Source organism: Pneumocystis carinii (genome assembly GCF_001477545.1).
Source record: "Pneumocystis carinii B80 chromosome Unknown supercont1.8, whole genome shotgun sequence".
NCBI classification, from domain to species: domain Eukaryota; kingdom Fungi; phylum Ascomycota; class Pneumocystomycetes; order Pneumocystales; family Pneumocystaceae; genus Pneumocystis; species Pneumocystis carinii.
The window spans coordinates 356,204-374,522 of record NW_017264720.1 but is presented as its reverse complement, the minus strand read 5'-3'; the positions used below and the strand labels follow the sequence as shown (position 1 = coordinate 374,522).

The 18,319-nt window shown below is 24.6% G+C and overlaps 8 protein-coding genes across 8 annotated transcripts; 3 read left to right on the top strand and 5 right to left on the bottom strand.

Moving 5' to 3' along the window:
- Nucleotides 1-248: 248 nt before the first annotated feature.
- On the bottom strand, nt 249-5,088 carry T552_02028 (hypothetical protein). Its single transcript, XM_018370588.1, has 12 exons — nt 4,617-5,088; nt 3,106-4,573; nt 2,597-3,054; nt 2,337-2,547; nt 2,251-2,296; nt 2,115-2,210; nt 1,658-2,066; nt 1,561-1,611; nt 1,398-1,515; nt 1,215-1,352; nt 745-1,172; nt 249-695 (listed from the first exon to the last, which is right to left on the bottom strand). Exons 1-12 carry the CDS (start codon nt 5,040-5,042, stop codon nt 291-293), a joined length of 4,254 nt encoding a protein of 1,417 aa, XP_018225878.1. The 5' UTR covers nt 5,043-5,088; the 3' UTR covers nt 249-290.
- A 466-nt stretch (nt 5,089-5,554) lies between these two features.
- Nucleotides 5,555-6,565, top strand: T552_02027 (RNA methyltransferase, TrmH family, group 3). The gene is made up of 6 exons (XM_018370587.1): nt 5,555-5,575; nt 5,623-5,719; nt 5,764-5,990; nt 6,031-6,263; nt 6,310-6,404; nt 6,455-6,565. The coding sequence occupies exons 2-6, from the start codon at nt 5,648-5,650 to the stop codon at nt 6,521-6,523; spliced, it is 696 nt and encodes a 231-aa protein (XP_018225877.1). The 5' UTR covers nt 5,555-5,575; nt 5,623-5,647; the 3' UTR covers nt 6,524-6,565.
- A 2-nt stretch (nt 6,566-6,567) lies between these two features.
- Nucleotides 6,568-7,208, bottom strand: T552_02026 (hypothetical protein). Its single transcript, XM_018370586.1, has 2 exons — nt 6,987-7,208; nt 6,568-6,944 (listed from the first exon to the last, which is right to left on the bottom strand). The coding sequence occupies exons 1-2, from the start codon at nt 7,200-7,202 to the stop codon at nt 6,612-6,614; spliced, it is 549 nt and encodes a 182-aa protein (XP_018225876.1). The 5' UTR covers nt 7,203-7,208; the 3' UTR covers nt 6,568-6,611.
- Nucleotides 7,209-8,181: 973 nt separating this feature from the next.
- Nucleotides 8,182-11,683, top strand: T552_02025 (hypothetical protein). Its single transcript, XM_018370585.1, has 7 exons — nt 8,182-9,093; nt 9,142-9,395; nt 9,442-9,516; nt 9,565-10,265; nt 10,307-10,466; nt 10,513-10,624; nt 10,674-11,683. Exons 1-7 carry the CDS (start codon nt 8,226-8,228, stop codon nt 11,636-11,638), a joined length of 3,135 nt encoding a protein of 1,044 aa, XP_018225875.1. The 5' UTR covers nt 8,182-8,225; the 3' UTR covers nt 11,639-11,683.
- A 76-nt stretch (nt 11,684-11,759) lies between these two features.
- Nucleotides 11,760-12,550, bottom strand: T552_02024 (hypothetical protein). Its single transcript, XM_018370584.1, has 6 exons — nt 12,500-12,550; nt 12,349-12,456; nt 12,187-12,303; nt 12,109-12,144; nt 11,981-12,058; nt 11,760-11,932 (listed from the first exon to the last, which is right to left on the bottom strand). The coding sequence occupies exons 1-6, from the start codon at nt 12,507-12,509 to the stop codon at nt 11,805-11,807; spliced, it is 477 nt and encodes a 158-aa protein (XP_018225874.1). The 5' UTR covers nt 12,510-12,550; the 3' UTR covers nt 11,760-11,804.
- A 224-nt stretch (nt 12,551-12,774) lies between these two features.
- On the bottom strand, nt 12,775-14,554 carry T552_02023 (hypothetical protein). Its single transcript, XM_018370583.1, has 6 exons — nt 14,486-14,554; nt 14,213-14,444; nt 13,664-14,163; nt 13,431-13,620; nt 13,217-13,378; nt 12,775-13,169 (listed from the first exon to the last, which is right to left on the bottom strand). The coding sequence occupies exons 1-6, from the start codon at nt 14,506-14,508 to the stop codon at nt 12,819-12,821; spliced, it is 1,458 nt and encodes a 485-aa protein (XP_018225873.1). The 5' UTR covers nt 14,509-14,554; the 3' UTR covers nt 12,775-12,818.
- A 479-nt stretch (nt 14,555-15,033) lies between these two features.
- On the bottom strand, nt 15,034-16,227 carry T552_02022 (hypothetical protein). The gene is made up of 2 exons (XM_018370582.1): nt 16,156-16,227; nt 15,034-16,114 (listed from the first exon to the last, which is right to left on the bottom strand). Exons 1-2 carry the CDS (start codon nt 16,183-16,185, stop codon nt 15,080-15,082), a joined length of 1,065 nt encoding a protein of 354 aa, XP_018225872.1. The 5' UTR covers nt 16,186-16,227; the 3' UTR covers nt 15,034-15,079.
- A 157-nt stretch (nt 16,228-16,384) lies between these two features.
- On the top strand, nt 16,385-17,404 carry T552_02021 (hypothetical protein). Its single transcript, XM_018370581.1, has 5 exons — nt 16,385-16,478; nt 16,525-16,746; nt 16,788-16,877; nt 16,928-17,111; nt 17,162-17,404. The coding sequence occupies exons 1-5, from the start codon at nt 16,431-16,433 to the stop codon at nt 17,356-17,358; spliced, it is 741 nt and encodes a 246-aa protein (XP_018225871.1). The 5' UTR covers nt 16,385-16,430; the 3' UTR covers nt 17,359-17,404.
- Nucleotides 17,405-18,319: the final 915 nt, after the last annotated feature.

Below are 18,319 nucleotides of genomic sequence, written 5' to 3'. Positions count from 1 at the left end.
AAAGAATAATTAGATTTTTTAAGATTTTATGAATACAAGAATATTTTCTGATAAATGATTTTGGCCTTAATAAAATGAATTTTAAGATTTTTAAAATTTGCAAACAGAAAATCATTATTCTGTTATTTATAAATGAATTCTCATATTTTTTAAAGTTTCAATGCATTTCCAAAAACGAGGTTATATTAGAATTATGCCTTAGATGTTGATTGGATTCCTTATTAAAATCTTTAAATAAAAAGATATTTGAGAAAATTTTGTTGAAATTTAATAAAATTAGAAAAATAATATTATTGACATACGTTCTTTTTGGTTAGATCTTTTGGAATATCTATGATTATATTCAAATTAGTAATTGATTTCGGTTTTTTTTTATGTTTTTGTTTATGTTTTTGTTTATTATTTTTTAAACCATTAGTTAAATATTTATGTGATTCTAAGACATCATGAGTATCTGATATTGCTTCTGTGAATGTTTCTGTATTTAATTTTTCCTGAGTATTAATAGTCCTTAAACATGAACCATCCCGAAATATTTTATTACGAACATGGCCATGTTTATTTATATGATTATTTTCATTGTTACTCAAGTAGTCAGTATTCTCATAAAATTCTGTATCTGATGAATTAAGAATTGCTTCTGTTTTTTTAAATTTCTGAGATTTTATACTTGAAATATCTAGAGAATAATTTATCTATATTTCAAATAAGAATAAATTAAATTATATGATAAAATAATTATACTTTTTTTCTTTTCCTTCCTCTCATTCCAATTTCCATATTGGAGTTATCTGAAATATTTTCTATGTTATTTTCATTTATAATTTTATCCCAGAAATCTATATCAGCAATTTCTGATTTGACATTATCTTTAGAATCTTCATTTGATTTATTCATCATAGAATATTCCCAAACTTTAGCAAATGAAAATGAATCTACAGAATTCTTGTTAACTTGCTTTGAAACATCTTTTTCACTTTGCTCCAATAAACCTTCGATTTCATTATCATTATAATATATTTCTTGATCATTATTTTGATCATCAAAAAGTGATTTTGCGCCAAAACTAAGAATAGTTTGATAATCAATAGAAGTTTCGCTTTTTTCATCTAAACTTTCAATTATTAAATGGTCTAATACCATTTTTCGTCTAGCTCCTTCTAATATTTTCTCTAATACAATTATTAATATAAAATTAGAAACAAAATATGTACCTTCTGCTGTATTTCTTGTTACTAATATAAATACTAAAACATTTTTAGTTTGACCTATCCTATATGATCGTGATATGGCTTGGATATCTTGATGTGGATTGAAATCAATATCATATATTATAATAGTGTCTGCACTTGCTAATTATAATTAATAATAGTAGTATATATATATTAATTGCTAACCTAAATTAATACCAACACCCCCAGCTCTTGTAGAAAGTAAAAAACAAAATGACTCAGAGTCTTTTGCGTTAAATTGATCAATTCTGCGTTGACGATCACATGTTGGAGTTGTTCCATCCTATAAATATTTAAAAAAAAAAGTAAAGATTTAATAAAAACATACAATTCTTTGTGATTTATAACCTATGTAATTTAACCAATCTTCAAGAATATCCTAAAAATATTAAGCGATAGAAATTATTTTGAAAATAAGAAATTACCAATGTTAAAGTAAATTGGCAAAAAACTAAAACTCTTCTTCCCCTTCTTTTAAGTTTGGGAAACAATTTACTAAGAAATTCTAGTTTTGCAGATGCCTTAACCATTCTTTCATATTCCAATTCTTCATTAGATGTTTTCTCTTCAACATTTGGACTATAAACATATGGATGCGATAAGACTTTTCTAAGCTGTAATAAAATATTTGAAAGTGCTGTATTATTATAATTTGTTAAAGGACGATCAGTAGTAGATTTAGACATTATTGACATAAGCAATTTTGCATTTTTAGACAAGATCAATTTATATAGACTTTTTTGAAGAGATGACATTGTTACAGGAAGAATAATTTCTAATTTTTGTGGTAATGACTTAAGGACTTCTGATTTTGTTCTACGTAATAACAGAGGCCTAGATCAACTACTTAAAAAAATAACGTATACAAATTAGCCGAAATACCTTAAAATATCATGCATTTGAGTTACTTTTTCAGAAGTCATGTCTGAATATTCAAAAGATAATTTAGTTGTATCAAATTTTTCTGGATCCAAAAACCTATAACTTTAAGCAAAAAAAAAAAAAGGCTTTCCCCTACTGTAATAAATTAAAAAGTTCTTTAATATTGTTTTGTAAAGGAGTTCCTTTTATAATTAGAAATTTCAAATCATTCAAGAATTATACCTGTAAGAATAATACGATTCTGTGATTTGTAAGCAGTCAACTTTTTAAATAATAAAGAATGTTCATTTTTTAAACGTTGCCCTTCATCTACAATTAAACATTCCCAATCAAAATTACTTAATGTAGAATCAGTTATAATTGTATGATAACTAGTTAAAACAACATGACATTTAAGATCTCCAGACTGATGATGAAACAATCTGTATTGGCGCTAATAATATATTAAAACACAATAAAAATACATGTTATTAAATACGTACTATAATATCTCTTTGAATTTTTTCCCCATGATATGGAACAACATGCAAACGAGGACACCATTTTGAAAATTCACGTTTCCAATTAGATATTGTAGAATTTGGTGCGACTATCAAAAATGGCCATTTTTCCCATTCATAAAAAAGTACAGAACATAAGGATATTATTTGAATTGTTTTCCCTAAACCCATTTCATCTGCTAATATTACTGAACGCCCCATTTGACACATATAATACAGCCAATTGAGTCCTTCTTTTTGATACTCCATAAGTTCGCCACCCTGTATATATTTTGGCTGATCCTTAATTATAAGATCAGAAAATGAAACATTTTTCATAATTCTATGTGATTTATTTTTACCAAGACTATGTATATAATGACTTTCAACAAATTGTATATATGCATTTTTAAACGCTTCCCAACGAGGAGAATTATTTTCAGGTACCTTTTCCCATGTTACTATAATATTATTAAATTAAACCCTTATGAATAAAAAATAAAACTTCATACCATCATTATATTCTAAACCTTTCCATTTACACAATGCTTCATTTACAGTATTTATTGCTTCTATTTCTTCCTCCTTGTTTCTAAACATTTTCTGACTTCTAAGTAGATCATCCTTATATTTAATATCAAAAATAATTTCAACAGTACAATAATCTTCAGGAATAACATCTTCAATATTTTCAATTGAAATATTTTCTTGAAGATCAAAATAATTCTTTATCTTTGAAACCCCAGATAACCAGAGTCCAGGAACCCATGCAACTCTTAAATAAGATTGAGCTTTAAATTTTACAAGATATTCTCGATACCATTCAGCACAATCTACATTACATTCACCGACAATAATATCAATAGGCTTGCTATCAGAAGAAATTCTCCATCCCAAAATCTTATCTATATAGTATGGATATTTTATACATTCATTACATGTCCAATTTTTAATATAATCACCAAATTGAGATACTTTAGATTCTTCAACTTTATAAAATTGTTTAGGTAAATGATAAAAATGACATGCACGATAACATTTATTACATCTCCAAAGTAATCCCTTTGAATTGTTTATTATAAAATCAGTGTTTTTTTGATTTTCTTTTTTCAATTCGTCAAAGTCGTCATGCATGGAATTTTCTTGTGATACATCAAATTTTATACAATTTTCTCCAACTTTCCCACAAACATAACATCTATTCCTTAATTTAAATGACTTTTTCATTTCCATACAATAATAGCATTGAAAAACGTACTCATTGTCACCAATTAAAGTTAAAACGACAACTTTATTAGCTCTAGAACCCATGCAATCTTGATGATATGTTATGCAACAGCCTTGACAAGGTATAAGGTCCCTATTTCCACCACACCTCTCACAAAAAGGTTTATGAAAATCCATAAAGTCATTAAACACTGGAAAAAAAGTAATTCCTGACTTTTTTTTATCTTTTTTTAATATTTTTAAAAACATATCTTGTGATTCATTCATATAATGATCAGAAGACGAATCCTCAGAAGATTCATATTTATCTTCCTTATAGTCTACAGAACATTCCTTGATACGGTTCGATCTTCTTATTTGAAATCCAGATGCTTTTTTTTTATATTCTTTTCTTATTTTTTTTGAGTTTTCTGGCTCATATGATATACTTGTTTTTGCTCTAGAAAATATAATTTCTCCTAATCCTATATTTTTCCATTTGGACGATGTAAATATATCTTCTTCTTCTGTATCTTGGAAAATATCATTAGATAACGCTTTCTCTGAAGAAACAGGAGACAATTTATCTTTGAAAAATATTTCATCCGGCCATCCTTTCCCAATTGATGGAATATCATCAGAAGAATAATCATATTCTTTCTTTAAAAAATCTTTCTCCATACCATCTTCATTTATTAATGAACTTATGTTTTCATTATAATTTTTTAAAGCAATATTCCCCCGATCATATTTAATAATTTGGTCTGAACTAACCTAAAAAATATTATAAATTACAATTTATATATTAATTTAATACTTTAGCTTTATATCCTCCTTCAAATAATACAATATATTTCTGCGTCTCCCCTAATCCCGTATCTACTTTTTCAATTATATGTTTTACTGTATGTTCTGAAGGTTCATAATATAAATTTTCTTTTTCAATTACCCTTGAAATAATAATAGAGAATTTTGAAATTTTATACATGTTTCCATGTACTTGATTTTTAGTGTTATATTTATGATCAAAATATTCATGATTTTCTATATTAACCGGCCCTTCTAGGAATCCTTTTTTAATTTTACAAAAATATTCTTTCTTATATAATAAATCGCTGTTTTTTGATACTATTAATTCTTCTTTCTTAAATCCATTTTCTTTCCCCAATGATACATTAATAATCCCCTCTGTTTTATCATATGATGTTAAATTTCTCAGTAATTCTACTGACTCGCTTCTCATATCTATCTTAAGGATAATTTTTTGTTTTAAACATCTTCTATTAAATCATTATTTCTGCTTTAAAAATATACAAAAAGTCCTCCAATTTCTTAAATAAAACATGTTTTTTCTAGAAAATATTAGTTTCTTCTTAAAAAATAGCTTTAAAAACCTTTATTAACTTAATGTTTATTTATTAAATCTGAGCGATTTCATTATTAATAAATATAATTTTTATATGAATGTTAAATATGGTTTTAATATTAAGATAAAGACATATTTTAATATTAAAAGGGCTTATTTGAGTAATTGTTTATATATAATTCAAGTTTTTTATTAAATTTAGATAAAAATTTAATATATGAATATTCATCAAATAAAAAATATAGTGTAGATAAATTAGTTAAAGGAATTGTTAAAGAAAAGGATAGAAAAGATGAGAAAAAGGTTTTAAGAGAATATATTTATGGTAGATCACCAGTTTTTGCAGCTTTAATAGCAAAAAATAGAGAATTTTATAAATTATATATATATGGAGATAATAAAAAAAACAAGTATAAATTATATAATATTTTTTTAAAAATTAATGGGTGATCATAAGAGATATTTTAAAGATATCGGAATCAATGTCTATTCCTATTGAATTTGTGAAGAACAAGGGTATTCTGAATAATTACTCATTAAATAGACCACATAATGTATAAATTATGTAATAAGTCTATTTTTTTTTTACATATTATAGGGATTTGTTTTGGAAACATCACCAATTAGAAGTATTTCACTTAGTACAAGGAAAGAATTTGTTGATTTTCAGAACAATTATTGTAATGATATGGAATGTAAAGAGTCTAATAATCTAAATTTATGGCTTTTTTTGGATGAAATAATGGATCCAATGAATATGGGTGCTATTTTAAGAAATGCATATTATTTTGGACTTAATGGTGTGATTATTTCTCAAAAAAACAGGTAAATAATGTTTAATATTTAATCTTTTAATAATTTCAAGTGCACCTTTATCACCAACAGTAAATAAAGCATCATCAGGAGCATGTGAATTTTTAAAAATATTTAAAACTGCTAATCCTTTATCTTTTTTACAATCATTAAAATCAAATAATTGGAAAATAATTGGAACTACATCATTGTCTGATAAAGTAAAGAATAATTTAGTAATTACATACAATGAGCTAGATAAATATCTTTCAAATTCTCCCACTTTATTAATAATGGGAAACGAACGTATTTCTTAGTAATATTATATAAATAAGTATTTAACGAAATTTAGATAAAGGTATAAGAACATTAGTTAAAAATAAATGTGATTTTCTAGTCACTATTCCAGCTTCACCGTTTACTTTTTCACTAATAGATTCTTTAAATGTATTTAAATAATATCCATGGGTATATATAAACTAATTTATTTACATTAGGTATCTGTAGCTTCTGGAATATTAATTTCAGAATTTTCAAAAATATTAAGAACAAAAAAACATAATTAAACTCTATAAAACTTTTTAATATTTTTTAAATATAATTAACAGTTATAAAAAAAAACATGTTAATTATTTCTTTTCATATATAATTTTATTATATATGAACATGTTTTCTATTATATGTTGTATAAAAACAATGTAAAACCTCGTTTTCTGGTATAGTTCCAAGTTCCCGATTTAATAAATTAAAGCCATACTTTCCAAGCATTTGTTGAGAATTCATACTCATTGTTATTAATTCAGTACATTTGCTTTCTCTATCTAGAGGATTATCAAATAATTTATTTAATTTAAGATTTTTTAAGCTTGATGTATTTTTTGATAATCCTTTAATAATTTCTTCTACATTTCCATCATCATATTGAGGATTTATTTCAAAAATATCTTTTAATGCATTACTATTCACTTGTATATCTTTATTTGATTTCTTTTTAATATTAGAAGAACCTTTTAAGACAAAATCATTTACTTTTGAGCTTCCATGAGACTTTCCTACATATACAGGCATTTCATCCCCAAAAAAACAATCATATAAATCTAAGCCACTTTGTTCATTGGGAAGTTTCATTATTTCACACTCTTCTTTGCATGATTTATCACTTAAGCATGATAAAGGAAGACACATACATGACTTTGTTTTATTATTCATAGGTTTTTCATGACTAGTGAAAAAATTAAAGCACATTATAAATACTCCAAGTACAATATGTATGTTTTAATTTTGTGATATTTGACTTGATTATTATGTAAAAAAGAACAAAATATTATATTGTATGTTTACAATATTGAAAATCATTGATTATGTGCAAATAAAAATAAACAAAATTTAGAAACAAAAGATATCTATTGTTTTTGGTATATTTTTATGAAAAATATCTATTTTTATCTTTAAAAATATTATTTATTTTTAGATTAATTTGCATCATTTATTTTCAAGTATCTAAAAATTGATTTAATAGCATAAAAAATCCAATTTAAAATTATGTAAAAATAATAAACTAAAAGATATATAATTTTTTTATCATTATTCATAATGTTTTATCATTATTCATAATGTTATATAAATTTTATATATTTACATACATATATATTCTTTATATATTCAAGATATAATATATCATTATACATTATTTTTTTTATAATATATAAAAACAATACACAGTTTTCCATGCTTTAGTAATATAAAACACATTTCTATTTTGTTTTCTATAAAATTATTCAATCCTGTATTCTTTTTCTTTTCAAACTTATTCGAATTCATAAAAATATAAAAGTCTACCCCAAAAAATATATAAATCTTACAAATAAAAGAACAATTCCAAGATCAAATACATTGTAAAAACTTATCTTTTTAAAATAATCATCTCATATACATATAATTTCTAAATTACATAGGCATACATTATTTACATGTTTTATAAGTTTTTAATGTAGAATTCATATAATTATAGCTTTAAAAACCTCATAAAAACATCTATACATATATAAATATGAAATATATATTTATGTCTTTAAAATATATTAAATTAAATAACACTAGTCGCTTCGAAACAACTTTTTAATAGCTTTCATATAAAAATAAAGGAATTTTATAGTTTATACAAGATTCTTTTTAAAGAAAAAAGCTTTAAAAACAGTTTATATTAATTTTTTTATGTTTCTTTTTTCAAAGTCTATTATAAAAGAAACACGTTGATAAGAAATATCTATGGTTTTATTAAGAAATACACCAATTTCTAAGTTAAAAGGTGTTTCGGAACCTACTTATATATCTCATGAAGCAGCATTGTCAGTTATCTTATCATCAATTACAGAATTTAAAGATACATCTTTTACAGTCTCTTTAAACTTTTCTCCGCAAGTCTTAGGATTAATTAATGAATTCTTGGATTATATTCTGTTTATTTTCATAAAAACATCTGAATCTATTGAAATTTCAGATTTAAAAAATGCTATATTAAATGAACTGCCTACTCCTCTAGGTGTAGAAGCAATTTCTGAGGCGGAAGCAGAATTACAAACATATATTGATAATGAGCCTTTAGAAAAGAAACAAAATTCTAAAATTAATAAAGATATTTCAAGGAATTTTGTGGAAATTTGGAAAAGGGTTCGTGTAAAATGTATGGTATATTCTACATTAGGCAATCAAGAAAAAGATGATTTTCCCGTTGCTTTATGGAGTGACGAATCAATATCACCTTCGGTTTCAATATATATTACATCGGTTCTCGAATTTATTGCAGAATATATGCTTCTTGTTATAGGAAATGCATGTCACAGAAGATTAAGTGAAACTAAAAATTCATATCCATTTATTGAAGAAATAGATTTAAATGAGGGGTTTAAATATGACCAAGCAATTTTATCTTTATGGAATAGATGGAAATCTTCTGACGCCTTTTTCGACATAACGGCTAATAAGAATCCTTTTAGTGCATCTCTTATTGATACAGTCACTATTTCTCCACAAGAAAATAATAAATTCAAAAAGGAATATGATGATTCTAAAGAAAATGTTGAGAATATAGAATATGAAACTTGTATCAATACTGAAAGTGATAATTCAAATATTGGTAAATATTATGATGGATTAGCACACTAAAAATTAATACATAAGACAGAATATTTAAATTTAGATAACAAAGAAACATTTTTTCCTGCTGTTTTAAAAGGTTCTTCTATAAATACTTATAGTTATGAAGAAATTCTAGCAAATCAAAAAAATGCTCGGAATGAATCTTTTCATAACATAGAATTATTGGAACAAGATAGCTCAAATGAGCAAGAAAATGAATACAAAGCGAAGGTAAAACAAATAGAACATATATATAAAGTAAATGTCGAGAAAAATCAACAGCATTTACTTTCAGAAAAGGTTTATATTTTTTATATGAATTATAGAAATTTTGACTATATAATAGAAATCAATTACTTCATTCAATTCGGAAGAAAATGTACCAGTGGATTCTTCTGTTACTTTTAGAAGTGATATTCAGGTATATAAAAAATTTTTGTTCTTTAATAATAATAACAATTCTTTAAAGAATACAGTGGATAATTATACTTTAGAAGAAGTTCTTAATACAACTTTGTCTAAAGGTGTTTTATCTAAAATCTCTCCAAAAGATATTTCTAAACTTAGCTCTGGTATTCCTGAGACTGCTTCATCATTTTTGGAAAAGAGTTCAACTATTAATAATGTAGATCAGGATTCTGTTGATCCATTTAATATAAATACACGCCAATTCATAGATATTTTGCGTGAAAATAAGAATGATTTTTTAACATCTGAAGAATTATTTGATAAAGTTCGAAAGCTTTCATTGACATGTGATCAAGAAAAACCTATTTTTAGGAAAGAAAAAAGTGAAAGTCACCAATTTTTTATTCATAATTATAATGTCAATAATACGATTAATCATAATTTTATTTCATCTCACAAAAATTATCACTCATTGAATGACGAAATTTCTCCTTGTTATAGAATATTGAAGTCTGAGCAGAAAGAAGACTGTAATTCTCATGGAGATCATATAGATATGAAATCAGAAATAAACACATATACAATGAATCAAAATATAAACGAAACATTTTCCAAAAATAGAAATATATTTTTTCATTCTACTGATTCTAGTCTGTTATTAAAAACATCTTTGAAAACTCAAATAAATCCTTCAATAAATAAATTTAAAGACGATTTTTTAATTTCAGAGATACCAGCATTAGATAAATATTCAGAAACTATGTAAGATTAATCTTATATGATATTAAATTTAATTTCATTAGAACTTTATGCCAAAATGCAAATTATTTAAATTCTAAACCTTCACAAGATGAAAAAAACAATAAAACAAGAGACAATAAAGTTAATTCTTTTAAGAAACTTGTAGATAGCAATGCAACTATGAAAATGCATCTAAACCCAGAAGGCTTAAGAGAAATTGACGTAAAAATTCATATTTTTTCAAGTAAATTTCGTCTTACAACTATAGTTTGATAATGAGAAATCATCTTTGAAGACATATTCTCAAATGGCAGATGTTCGAAATATTTCAGATTTATATAATACAGAACTTATAAGTAAATATTCTAACAATGTTAAAGGTAAGGATATTTCTTCTAATAATAGTATGAAAAATATTTACGTCAAAAGAATCGCCAACGCTTGATTTTATAAAGGAAGCGTCAATTAAACACAAACAAAATAAATTACAACCACGAGAACCAACTATTTCTAAAGAATCAACTACAAGCTCTCTTAAAGAGTTTTTGATAGAAACTTCTATGGATAAAATTCGTGAATTTTCGGATTCTAAATTATCTACTAAACATTCTCGTTCGTCAAAAACGTTTGATTTAGTTAATTCTAGTGATTATGCATCCCTTTCTCAAGTATCTTCTACTTCCATAATACAAAAGACATTAGAAAAAGAGGATTTTAGTGACAAGAATAAGGAAAATTCAAATAGATCGTATTCAAGAGTGTGTAGAAGAGAAGAATCATTAATCGAATTTTTAAAAAGTTCTGAACGAATTAATACATATCCAATGAGATCTCAAGAATCTATTTCGTTGGATGATGATAAAAATAAGGTTTTATATAGAAAAATTCAACTTTATAAGGATTCATCAACAAGATCCTCAGAAAGTAATATGTTTCCAAAAAACAGTAATTATTCAGGTGCAACACGGCTAATTTATGTAAAAGATTCTCCTTCAAAGAATCCATATCAAACACCAGAATCTATTGAAAAAAAAAAGCTATCTTTGGATAATATGTTTTCAGATTCAAAAGATTCTTTTCTGGATTTTAACGATAAAAGTATATTTTTTCAAAATTCATTAAATGATCCTAATGATTTAATAATTGGATCGAGAACTGGTCAGTATCCTCTTAAACATATTTCTATCAAAAAACCAAATATTGAATATAAGGAATCTTTAACCGATTTCTTAAAGAATACAATTCCTTTAAATTATATTAAAAAAGATTCTACAAACAATTCCTATGCATCTAAAAAGAAAAAAAGTACACTTTTTGGATGGAAAAAACATGAATTACAGAAAATTAAGAAGGCTTGTCCTGAAAATCGATATCCAACTATGAAATTAAAATAATATTCATTATAAATTCCTAGAAAATACACTATCATTTTGAAAAATAATAGTATATTTTCAAATATTTTTTATATCATAATACACAATAGAATTGCATAAAAGTACATATATACATATATATAATTATGTTTTTTTTGTGAAATAATTTAATCAAGAAATTGTTAAATTAGCCTGAATGCGGTGTATTTTGAGGTAGAAATGCTGGAGGTTGCTGACTCGGCTGAATTTGAGGTATGCCTGGTGGCGGTACTGATGGTGGAACAAATCCTCCAGGGAATGGTAAATTTAAACGTGCTAAAAATAAATTATAAAAATTTGTTTTGTAATACATCTTATACATACGAGGAGGTACAAATGGCGGTGGAAATGGCATTCCTGGAATAGGTGGTGGTAATGCTGTATCAAGCATACCTGGATGTGCTAAATATTCATTATAAATATTTATACATAAATTATACATGAAAACTTACGAGGTAATGGTCCTGGAAGTCCTGGCATTGGTAGAGCTAATTATTATTAAAAATTTAGAAAAAAAAAAATAACCATACGTGGCATTCCTGCAATCATAGGAGGAAACATTCCTGGTAATGGTAACATAACCGGCTGATTCTCATAGGCTTTAGTTATCGAATCAATCACATTTTGTGCCTTTTCATGCCCGATTTCTTATATATTAACTTTAAACTTATATTATATTTACTAATATTAACCTTGATAATATTCACGAACATTAGTAAGATGATTTTTCCCTGCATTATGGGCTTTTCTAACTGATGCTGAATCATGTGTTAAAAATACATCACAATAATCACAATAATCTTATAAATCTTAGTTAAATTACATGTTTATAAGCTTACTTACAACGTGGCATCTTAAAATATTAACTAAATCTTTAACTAAGATAAATATATTTATAAGAAAAGAATACAATATAATTAACTTTTTTTGTATTTAAAGTTAATTATTAATTAAATATTTTTAATTTTAGTTAAGGTTTTTTTAAAATTTCTATAGGTCGATATAAACATAAAAACCTACTTAAATATATATGAAATAAATTTAAGGAGGAGTATTTATGTATATGAGTATTAACGCCATTTTTCGTAATATTTTCCTAATATTTTCGTAATATTTGTGTAATATTTGTGTAATATTTGTTTAATATTTGTTTAATATTTGTCTAATATTTGTCTAATATTTGTCTAATATATTCACATGAAATTCCTATGTCTTCTGAAATCTGAAAAACATGTTCGATTTCTAATTTTATGTTTTCAGAAAGTGATTTATTTGTATGTAAATCCTGTAGATAGATATGTCCATTTTCTGTAATAGATAGAATTATTTTTAGATCAATTGCCAAAGAAAAAATGTTAATTAGTATGTTTGTTTCATAAAAAGTAGATATATTAAAATCAGTTTTGTTTATATGTGATTTATGATTAGGTTTATGTAAAAGAGAGTTATTAGAGATGTTGTTATTTGTATAACTTTCAGTTAAAGTTTGAAAGACTATATATTTTCGAAGTAACTATTATTAAGTAAGTATATAATTTATATATTATTAGATAGATATACTTTTAAAATAGAAAGAATTTGTTTAGGATGAGAAAAAGGAATGCGATTTAAATGACATGCAGGAGATAATGTAGAATTTTCCAAAATATAAAATTGATGCTGAGTTATTGAAAAAGGCAAATATAATATTCTTTCTGTTTGAATAGGTAATGATTGAGAAGTCTTTTAAATAAAGTTAGTAAAAAAAATTAAATATGAATTATAATAAAAATACCAAAATTGTTTCATATACTTGATCATTATTTTTCTCTAAATTATTTTGAGAAATGAAATCATATGATTTAATTATTTTACAGATTTGTTTTATATCTTCTGCACAAACTATAACAGGAGGATCCAATATCATTACAAATTGACAAGAAGAAGAAAAAGTATAGGAAGGTACGGTCCAATTATAATCTCCACTATTGAATTATTAGATATCTTAAAATTATATAGAAAAAATACTCTAATAAAGTAATTTTCTGATCTATCCATTGAATATTAACAGCAGGAGAAATGGATGAAACAGTAGTGTCTTGTTCTTCAACTTCTATTATTACTCTCCATAATTTTTCTTCTGTAGAACAGTAACGTCTCTGTTTCCAATACCAAAGAGTTAAACCTACAACATTTGCTACATCAAATTCAGGTTTCCCAGATTTTTCACACATTATTTTTTCAGGATCTTTATATATTTCAAGTTCATATCCATAAATCTGTTCAAAAGCTAGATATAATGACTTAATTGCTGAAAAAGCGTCCCATATAGGTGATGAAGATAGACGATCAAAACGTAAAAGACGTTGAAAGTTACTTTTAAATAAATTTAGACGATATGACTCTGAAAAATTTGCTAAAAGAATTGCATCTGTAGATGGAGAAAAATATTGCCCTCCCTTACAATCTGCCCATGTTGTTGTAACTCTAATAACCTTCCAATAAATTGAAAATTTCTCTAAATCTATCTAAAAAAATCTTAACTTCAAAAATATATAAATCCCTATTAAAAATTACATCAATTACCATTATTTTTCCTCCAAGACTAACTGTAACTTTATTTTCATATTTATCTTGAAAACATTCAAGACCTTCTTTTTTCCCAAGAGTTTCTAATGCTTCTGCACTTATAAAATCATCAATTTTACTCTCCTCAAGTGCAGAAATTGCTATATCAATTGATTCTAATGGTGTAAACTTATTATCTTTAATATAATCATTAAGATCCACAAGTATTTTGCTTAAAGAACTATGTTTATAAGATAATTCTTTATTTTTCCAATATTTTACTTATTTTTAAAATCCAAAAACATATATTAAGATTCTTCCAGTTAAGAATATTAGTTATTTCATAAAAACTCTTTAAAATATTCAATAAAAGTGGTATTTTTTTTAGATAAAAGCCTTAATATCCAATAAAATAAAATTATAAAAGTAATATATGAAAATTGTATATTTTTTGCTTATATTTTAAATATTAAAGGTATAAATAATCAATAAAAACTTATTAATTTTTTGTTTATTTTAAATTTTAATTTTTTTAGAAAAATTAGTATAAAAATTAAGAATTCTTATACAAAAATATATATGAAAACAAATATATGTATAAAAATAATATAAAAGAATAATACTTTTTATATATATATTTAAATAAATATGCAAACCTCCAAACCCAGAATTAAATCTTAATTTTATAAGTATTAGAGAAACATGCCGAAAATATGTTTAAGAAATAGTCTTAGACGTCAAATTAAATCTAGACTTATAATAAAAAAGAATTAATAGAATATTCCTTAAGAAATTTATGAAATTTTAATAAAATAGTAACCATGATTTTTGTCTTTTTTGTACTACCATATAATATTAAATATAAATACTTAAAAGCTAGTTATCTGAAAAAACCGTTTCCATTATAATACTAGTAACTCTATATGGATCAATGTTTGATGCTGGTCGACGATCTTCAAAATATCCATAACCTTGTTTTGCACATATACGTGGAATGCGAATACTTGCAGTACGATCTGCTATTCCATAGCTAAAGTGATCAATTCTCCCTGTTTCGTGAATACCTGTAAGACGTTTATTATTATCTTCTCCATATACTTTAATATGTTCTTCATGCTTTTTTTTAAGTTTTGAAATTGCTTTTAAAATATGTTCCATTCCACCTTCTCTTCTCATTTCTATAGAAGAAAAGTTTGTATGGCATCCTGCGCCGTTAAATTCTTTAACAACTTTAGGGTGAAAAGATATTTTAACATTCAATTCTTCTGCAACACGAACTAAAAGATACCTAGCAATCCAAAGATCATCCCCAACACTAACTCCCAAACATGGTCCAATTTGAAATTCCCATTGCGATGGCATCACTTCTGCATTAATTCCTGCTATTTTAATCCCTGCGTATAAACACATTCGATAATGAGCTTCTGCAATCTTTCGACAATATACTTTTCCCGTACCAACCCCACAATAATATGGTCCTTGCGGCGCTGGATACCCTCCTCTTGGCCATCCATATGGCTCTCCATATTTGTCTAAAAGTGTATATTCTTGCTCAATTCCAAACCATGGTTCATGTTTAATATATTTCTCTGAAAGTTTCGAACATGCATAGCGATAATTGTATTCATTCGGCGTACCATCTGGATTCCAGCATTCCGTCATCACAATAATATTATCTCCTCGTCGTATAGGATCCGGATAAAACGCTACTGGCCGCAAATATACATCTGAATCCTTTCCTGTCGCTTGACCTGTAGACGATCCATCAAAATACCATTCATTAAGATCTCTAATAGTATTCGGCTTCTTATCTAATGTAACTGTCTTAGATCGAAGCTCATTTGATCCATCAATCCATACATATTCTGCTTGAACTTTTCCTTGTTGTTCTAGGACCATATATTTCAATAACTATATCATTAGACTCCTTTTTTTTTGCTCTTTCTTCTTACACTAGGCACGTCCTCTTCTTCTTCCATCATTAAGCAAAAGTTGGGCCTTTTTCCCAAGTTTATATCTTTTTTGACGTCCGGTTTTTTAAGATTTGGATAATATCTTGTTATAACCCTTAAAGCCCTAAGATATTAACCTTTCTAGCTTATTTTTAACCCTCTAAAGACTTGATAACCTTGATTATGTCTTTATTTTATTTTTATTAATATGTTTAATAACTAAAAGTTGCAGACTAATGTTAAGAAACTTAGTTAAAGCAGAAAATATATGAAGAATGAGTTATAATGCGGCTATTGCAGCAGTTCTTGGTACTATAGGAACAGTAAAATAGAATAAAACAAGTATATACTAGATTAACTTAAGAATAGATTTTATGGTGTATTCAATTAATCCCCCAGATTATTGTGAATTATGTTAGACATAGTACTCAAGGGCTTCAGCCTCTTATGTTATTATTATGGTCGATTGGAGCAGTTATTATGGGTATTTATAATATATCACGTAATCTGAATATTCCATTACAACTTCAACCACAATTGTTTTTGCTTTTATGTTTTATAACATGGGGACAATGTCTTTATTATGAAAAAGTGAAATATATTTTTTAAATGAAAAGATTAATTAGAAATAGAAATGGTCGATTTATAAATGTATTACAGTATTTTCATCAGGTGGATGTATTTCAGGATTTATTGAAGCAGGATTTGTTTTTTTAGCACGAGTAAAATGGGATAAAAATATTATTTAATAGAGTATTAATATAAAGTAAAGTTATTTATACGACGAAATATTGAATGGCCTATTATTACTATAGGGGTAATATCATCTATTTTTATATGTATTGGACTTTTTCCTCCGTATTATGATATATATATTCATAAATGTGTTCGTGGGATTTCATTTATTTTTCTTTTAATAGATATGGGAGGTGCATTATTTTCTTTCTTATCTTTGTGTAATAATGTTAATAATATTAATAATATTATTATTTAACTTAATTGATAGTATTTGAACCAAAATTTGATATTCTCGCGGCTATATCATATTCTTCTGTTTTCTTTCTTGAAATAGGTATTATTATGTTTGATTATTATTTTAAGTTATTAGAATGGAATAAGAAAAGAAAATTAAACAAAAAAGAGAAAGAAGAAGTATCAGAGAAAACAATGGATATAATAGATGTAAATATAGAAACATCATGAAATTTAGGAAATTTTCATAAAAATACATTGATATTGTTTAATAAAAGATATTATTATTATTTATAAAGGATCTTATAATTATTTTAATATTATAGCATTTGTATTTATTCAGTAATTACATATAATTATATAAATTAGATTATGAAGTTTAGTATTTTAAAATAATTAAATTTAATTTGTCATTTGTGTTGTATTTGTTTCCTTTATAATGTTTTAAAATATATATTTTTATTGGAGTAAGCACATTGGTATTAAATTTGATAATATATATTTTAATTTTAAAAGTCTTATATTTATTAAATTTATATGTTATTTTATATATTTGGAAAGATTATTGTAATTTCATTGTATAACATTCAGAAACTATTAAAATATAAGTATATTATATATATTATTCTTCCTTTCAGATAATAAAATTTTAAATTTTTACAAATTTAATTATATAATTTTAACTCTATAAAAAATGATAAAAAAATTAATATATTCTAATGTTACAATATTTCTTTATACAAGTTAACTACCAATTAGATTTAATTTTTTTGTTGGAATACTTTAAAATTTAAATATAAATCTTTAATTATAGAAATTTTTATTTTTAAAAATCATTTGAAGTTTATAAATAATTTATTACTTTAAGATAATTTTTAGATTTATTAATCTATTAGATTTATTAATTTATTAGATTTTTAAAATTTAATATATTAACATATATTATTATTTAAATTATCTTAAAGCTATAATTTTTAAAATTATAAATTTCATTATTTATAAAATATATTTTTTGTAAAACAAAAACAAATTTAGGCAATCTAATAACATTTTTAAAGTATATTTTTAATTCTATGAATTTATTTTTTTCATATATAAAATCTTTGATATTTTTAAACTTTAAAATTAAATACTAATACCAATCTTAAATATGAAAGAATATAAACAATTAAATAGAATCTTTTACATATTT